At 47.0% G+C, this 7,079-nt stretch overlaps 1 protein-coding gene across 1 annotated transcript in view; it reads right to left on the minus strand.

The window, feature by feature from the left end:
• The window catches only part of GRTP1 (growth hormone regulated TBC protein 1), an 89,217-nt gene that overhangs the window by 75,406 nt on the left and 6,732 nt on the right, over positions 1–7,079 (minus strand). The window contains exon 2 of the mRNA XM_045283813.1: positions 6,479–6,630. Within this exon, the coding sequence (XP_045139748.1) occupies positions 6,479–6,630 (152 nt within the window). The remainder of the gene's footprint in view (positions 1–6,478; positions 6,631–7,079) is intronic.

Below are 7,079 nucleotides of genomic sequence, written 5' to 3' on the forward strand. Positions count from 1 at the left end.
CATTGCTGTTGACAAGCCACATGGAGCTAAGCTGATAAAGCCAGAGCCCTGGAGCTGGAGGTGCCACATGGAGATGCATGACAACACTAAGTGCTTCCTCCCCCCACTGGATCCACAAGACTTTCCACCCACTGGCCTGTGAGCTTCTTGCATTCGGTGTCATTGCATGTGTTATGTGAGTCTGAAGAGGAATTTATAGATTGGTAGCGGACATATGAGGTAATATCAGACTTATGGACTTGATCTGGACTGCGCTAGAATGTTTTCTCAATATTCAATTGTTCTTGTATATAAAGCTTTTTCTTAAAAACTAAGTGTCTCCCTAGGTTTGTTTCTCTAGTCAACTCTGACTGACACAGTCTTTTAAGCTAAATTTTCCTAAGTTGAGGCAGAAAGAAGCTGTCTTATTGACAACTCCTAATGTTTAATTGGTAGTGGGGGGGAACACATTGCTTCACAAACAGCATAATCAAACCAAATAAATTATCTTGAGGCATACTGAATGGAGACATTCAGACAGGAAGTACAGATGAAGATCTTCCAAAAAAAGAAAAATAAAACCTGAAGGACAAAAAAAGCAAGATTAAGTTTGAAGAACAGGATAAAAATGGAGACTTCAGGGAATCATGTGTGCTGAAATTCAGTGACATGGTTTTGAACACTGAGCCTCCTGGCTGTTCATCGCCATACTGGGCTCATCATTCCTCACCATGTAATCTCTTCTCTGGGAATGCTGCATACCCAACTATACTGCGGTCAGCCCCGACTACCGAGCAGGGAAATAGTAAGTCCACATTCCCAGAATAACTCATCCACTCCCGTCTTTATGTCTGACACAGTTCCCTAGGCACTTTGCCAGTGGTAATAGGCTCCTGGCTATCACACAGGAAACACTGAAGCACCCTCAGGGGTGTCCAGATCACTGAACTCATCCAACCTCCACAGCCTTCTCACCCAATTCCTCCGTGCTTCCTATTTCTAGACAATTGTGATGTGCCGAGAGGCTATTGTCTAGTATATCCTAATGCTCAGGTTCCCGTCAGGCTAACCAAATGAAGACTCACCAGGAATAAAATATCTTTGTTCCTAAACATATTTCTGGTGGTTAGGTTTTATGTCAACTTGCTGGTACCTATGTGGAGGGAGGGGCAGAGCCCAACCTGTCAACCAAGTGTAACCACACAGAACAAGAGGGCTTCTATCTTAAAGTAAATTGCATAGATGCAGAGGAAGAACTTCTTATGAGAATGCATGTACAAACCAAGAAACACCTGAAGTTGTCCGACGCTGGGGGAAAACAGGATCATGTGGGAGTGCATGACCCTGCCAAGGTCCTGAATTCAGACACCCAGTGCCCCTAGCTGGAGAGAGTGCATCTCTGGACTTATTTGAAAAACAAACAATGTGCCATCATTTGTGTATGTGCACATGCAAAGCTTGTTCTGGAAGGAGATGCAAGAAGAGTCATCCTCAGTTACCCCTCTGGAGGAGATGGGAGACTGGGGATTGGGGACTGGGGCGGACAAAAATCTTCATTCCATGTTATATCCCCCAATATTTTGTATATGTGCATGTATGCGTAAATTAAAAATCCAAAGATTACCTGGCTTTTAAGAATAAAGCAAAAAGATGTAACTACTATCGAAAACCGTGTAGTGGTTTCTCAGAAAATGGAACCGAGAACCACCATATGAAACAGCATTCCCAAGCCTATCTCTGTGCCCAGCAGAGCTGGGTACGAACGCTCCCTGTCCAGTAACCTGTCCACTCACGGCCACGGAAGTGCGTTGCACAACAAAGGGTGGAAACCACCTAAATGGCCACCAGCAGATGGGTGGATAAACAAAAGGTGGTATGTGGACACAAGGGAACACAGCCGTTAGAGAAATGACGTCCTGACACACTACCACAGCGATGAACCTTGAAAACCTCGTGCAGAGTGACATACGTCTGTCACAGGAGGACGCCTGTTGGATGGTCCTGTGGCTATGAAACAAACAAGCATGCAGAAACCAAAGACTGTTATGGGACACAGAGGTTCTGCTAGGGTGAGGAGATGATTTGGAAAAGATTTGTGAGTTGGAAAGGGTTGCACTGTTGGGAGACCCCCATCACAGTCATGGAATTATCCATGTAGAAATTATTAAGATGGCATATTGGATTAGGGATACTTTCACCACAACAAAACTAACTCAAGAATGCAAATGGGAAAAACAAAGGTTGGCGTTCAGCTGGAAAGGTGTTAAAACATGCATAAAGAGAACATGCCATATTAGCTTCAGGGGCCCGGATATAGAGCGGAAAAAGACCAACCTGAGGTCACCTCCCATCCTATGATCTTATGAAATGTGATTATCACCAGTGTGTCGCACAGCCAAAATGGTATGTGCGCTGGTTCACTTCCCAGCTGTCAATGCTCTTAGGAGAGAGGGTTCTGTCCAAAGAGGCAAGGGCCATTTCAGAAGGTGAAGGGCACAAGACCACCATTCTCCTTCTCAAGTCTCACACCACTAGCCAGCAAGTCTGGGGGCCACCTGCCTCTCTCCAGCCCCTTGACATTCAACTCCACCAACAGGTCTCCCAAGACCCCTCACAACTGGACCAATAGGTAACACCACGAGACACCCAGAAAAGATTGAAGGTGTCAAGGATTTTGTCTTGCTTGGATCCACAATCAATGCTCATAGAAGCAGCTGTCAAGAGATCAGATGGTACCTGGCGTTGGGTACATCTGCTGCCCAAGACCTCTTCACTCCTGTCGCTGGTGGTGTAGTGGTTACAGGTCAGACCTCTTTAAGGTGTTGAACAGCAAGGATGTTACTTTGTGCCTGACCCAAGCCAAGGTACTTTTAATCACCTCGTAAGCATGTGGAAAACTGGGTATCGGATAAGGAAGACTGAAGAACTAATGTGTTTGAATTATGGTGCGAGTGAAGCAAAAGAACCAACAAATGGACTGCTAAAAGAACCAACAAATCTGCCATGGGAAAAATACAGCCAGCATGCTCCTTCGAGGCCAGGGAGGGGAGACTTGTCTCACACACTTTGGACATGTAGAGACCGGTGTCTGGAGAAGTACGTGATGCTTGCTAAATTACTGGGGCCTCAAAAAAGAGGAAGATAGATTGACACAGTGGCTGCAACAATGGGCTTAAACATAGCAACAATTGTGTGTGCCAGGGCCCGGTGGTGTTTCATTCTGCTGTACGCAGGGTCACTGCGAGTCAGAACCCACTTGGTGGCACCTCACAACATGTGCGAGACACCACTCCGGGTCCTATTCACGAATCAAAATGGTCCTTTTAAAAGGAAAAGTTTATCACGCAGCTCTCATTATGCAAAATACACCGAGTCTGCTTTTTCTCTGCTTAAACATGACGGATACTGAGCAAACACACAGCCCTTTGGCTTCCGTCACCCCTCTCCCATGCCACACCCCATCCTGAGGCCATCCAACTCTGCTCACTTACTGCTGGGACCACTGCACCTGCCTCTTTGCCATTATTACTAGATGCTGCCCAGTCACCTTGACTCTTGGCCACCCAATGAACAATGAAAGGACAGGATGCTTGGTCCTGGGCCATCCACCACCATGATCCATTGGCAACCAGACTACTGTGATTCATAGGGCTTTTCAGTGGCTGGTTTTCAGAAGGAGATTACTAAACCTTTCTTCCTAAATCTTTCTTAATCTGGAAGCTTTGCTGAAGCCTGTTCAGTATCATAGCAACACACATGCCTCCGCGGACCAGTGGCGGTGGCTGTTGCATGGATGGCACTGGCCAAGAATTAAACCTGGTTTCTTTACTTGGAAGGTCAGAATTCAACCTCGGAACCACCTCTAACCTCTGTGAACGTGTTCTCTCAGTTAAAATGTTAGTCCCCCTGTTTTCTGCTACCTTCTGCTACCACAGCCTTGCCACACTGCAGGGAAATGCTTGAATTCCCCATCTATGTATCTGGGACACTGCCTGGAATGCTGTAGGCAAACATTTCATTCATTCACATAACAAATATTTAAATCATTATCCCAGTTAAGCACTGTTCCAGGTGCTGGAGATTCAATGAAACAGACTCTGGCAGGGAGAGAGCAGTCTCCGATTCCAGTAAGAGAAACAATGCACGCAATAAGAAAGATCCATACTGTGTGTGTTAATCTGGGTACTTTAGAGAAACAGATCCACAGAAATTCATGTGTAAGAGAGAGTTTTATATAAAGGTTAAATTAAGGTGACCAGACGTCCTGCTTTTGGGGGGACAGTCCCAAATTTTAACTATTTTTCCCACATCCCGCGGCATTTTACAAAAGTCCTGATTTTTGGAAAGAATACACGACAAGCTAGGGCATAGTTTTCAGCTGCCATGTGGCTATTTCTCCAGGATATGAGTTTTATCAATGGTGTCCCGCTTTACCAATGTTAAAATCTGGTCACCTTAGGTTAAGTGCACATCAAGAAAACATCCCAACTCAGTGCTGCCCAAGCCCACAAGTCCAACAGTTAACCCTTATGTCCAACACCAATCCACAAAGTCCTCCATTTCACAAAACACACACTATGACGCCGACTGCAGGAGGAAAGCCAAATCAGTGAATGTGCAAGCATCTCAGCGCTAGCAGGGGTCTCCACACTACTGCTCCAGCACCCAGGGCTGCATCGGGATAGGTCCATGTGGCTTCTCCCTGGGGATGTCTTGCAGGAAGTCAGCCTTGCCAGCTGAAGCAGGGAACTGGCTAAGGCAGCTGCACCCTGGTCCGACCATCACAAAGCAAGAGACCTAAGAACTCGAAAGAGGAAAGTCGAGGCTCACAGAGCCATTTATCTCTCCGCCCTACAATTAACCTCACAGAGCCATTTATCTCTCCGCCCTTCAATTAACCTCACCCCAGGTTGACACAATAAACTTTAACTATCTCAACATGTTATGCAGTAATGATGAGAAAACCAGGAGGGTAGGAGGTATGCGGATGTAGGGTGGGAGGGAGGTGCAGTTTTCAACAGGTGTGCAGGAAAGGCCTCATGAAATTGACTGGGGGCAAAGAGCTCCAGTTGGGAGGGCAGCCAGTGCAATGATCCTGAGATGGGAGCAGACCAGGGTTAGCTCCAGGAATAGCCAGGAAGTCAGGAGGTTAAGAGAGCAGGAAATGAGGTCAGAGAGGCCTAGCATGGACCATGCAGGATCTTGTAGGTGGGGGAAGGACTTTGGCTCTTATTCCAAGGGAAACAGAGAGGGTTTTGTCACATGACAGCATACATAGAGTCTTGCCAAACTAAATGAACTCTGGTGGGGCTGTGGGCTAAGATTTGTGCTGCTCATCAAAAGGTGGGTGGTTCAAAACCATCAGCCTCTCCACGGGAGAAAAAAGACTGCCGGCTCCTGTAAAGATTTAGTTTCTGAAACCCTAGACTGGATCTCTGTGAGTTGGTATCATCAAGTCAATGGCTGTGGGCTTGGGTGACAGGGGCAGTGAGTTCAGTGTTGGGTGAAGAGCCATAAAGTCAACTGTTCAAACCCACCAAGCGGCTCTGCAGGAGAAGAATGAGGCTGTCTGCTTTCATTTGGATTTAGTCTCAGAAAACCTATGGAGCAGGTTCTATTTCTTAACAGACTCAAGGGCAATGTAGTTGGCTATTTGGGGGTTTTACCAAATTTTATTTTGAGGAATAAAACAGAAAGTCAATTAGGAGTCCCTCAAAACGCACTGTCATGGAGTCCATTCTGATCATAGCAACCCTCTATGTCCGGGTAGAATTGCTCCTGTGGGTTTCTGAGACTAATTGAAAGTGAATGAAAGCCTCGTCTTTCTCTCTTGGAGTGGCTGGTGGTTTCAAACTGCACATCTCGAGGTTAAAAGCCTTCCTTGTAACCCAGTATGCCACCAGGAGTCTCCAGGTCACTCAGATGTTTAGCTGAAGGGTTGGTAGTTGGAATTGACTCAGATGCCCCTCAGGAGACAAGGCTGGTGATGCACTTTGACAAAGCCACAGCCTAACAACTTTACCCAGTTGCCCACCAACAGCTTTCTCCTCAATCCCGATATGGCCCTATGCGCCCACCTATCTAGCAGGAAGGCCCACTCTAAAGTGAAAAAAAGAACAGACCGTTCCTTACAAGCAGTGCAAGTTCTAACAGAGTTCAAAACTCTTAAGACCAGAGTAGGGCATGCCCACGTTCCTTTCTTAGTTCCCTAAGAGACCCGATAACGAATACAGACATTACTTATCCCCCTTAAGAAGCTGGGAGTTCCATTAGCTTTGCGCCACCCAGGGAGAAGGCTCTGGCAGATCTGATACCTTGTAACTTTAAGATCTTGGGCACAGCCCTGAAAATACACATGCCCAAAGTTCAACCAACCCGTGCTCTCTCCAATGAAGGTATTTAATGAGCAGGTTTTCTTCAGTAGCACTTGCAGGCACTTGGCTTTTCGTCCGGCAGATGTGTTTGTGGAATGAGTAAATGGATTAAACTTCCGACTTACCTTTCATACTTTTCTGGACACGACTACTTCCTGTTAAAAGTTTAGACCATTTTATGGCTCTTCTAGTGAGTATTACCAGATAGGTGGAAAAAAACTCCTCGTAAGATGCATAATCAAAGTCTTCAGGCCTTTCAAATCCGTATGGGTCGATCCTAAAATACAAGGGGAAACAGAACAAACTGTTGACCTAAGTTTCCAGATACAAGTAGGAGACTTGTTGAAGTGAAAACTCGTTCCCCAAGGAGCATTACCGAAACACGCAGTGGCATGCAGACTCTGACCTTCCTTGGCCACGCTAGCTCACAATTACTTTCAGCCAAGCCTCCGTGTTTTTATGAATGCAGGCTGCCGTGGGAGGGAAACGGACAAGTAGCCTGCGTGGGAAAAAGCAACAGCGCTTTGACTTCAGGGCTGCCCATCTTTCACTGCAACCATTCTGCACTGCGGAGAGGCCACTGGAAAGCCAGCCGGCGTCCAGCGCGATCGAGAACGCTGCGGGCCAGTCCCTGGTCGCGGCGAGGCCGAGCCGACCACCCCGGGACCCCGGCTAGCCGGCCGTGCGCCCCCGGTCCCTCCCCGCGCGCCGCAGGAGGAAAATGGC

Source organism: Echinops telfairi, unplaced genomic scaffold, assembly GCF_000313985.2.
Source record: "Echinops telfairi isolate 266 unplaced genomic scaffold, ASM31398v2 ScPeMD7_7467;HRSCAF=8505_1, whole genome shotgun sequence".
NCBI classification, from domain to species: Eukaryota; Metazoa; Chordata; class Mammalia; order Afrosoricida; family Tenrecidae; genus Echinops; species Echinops telfairi.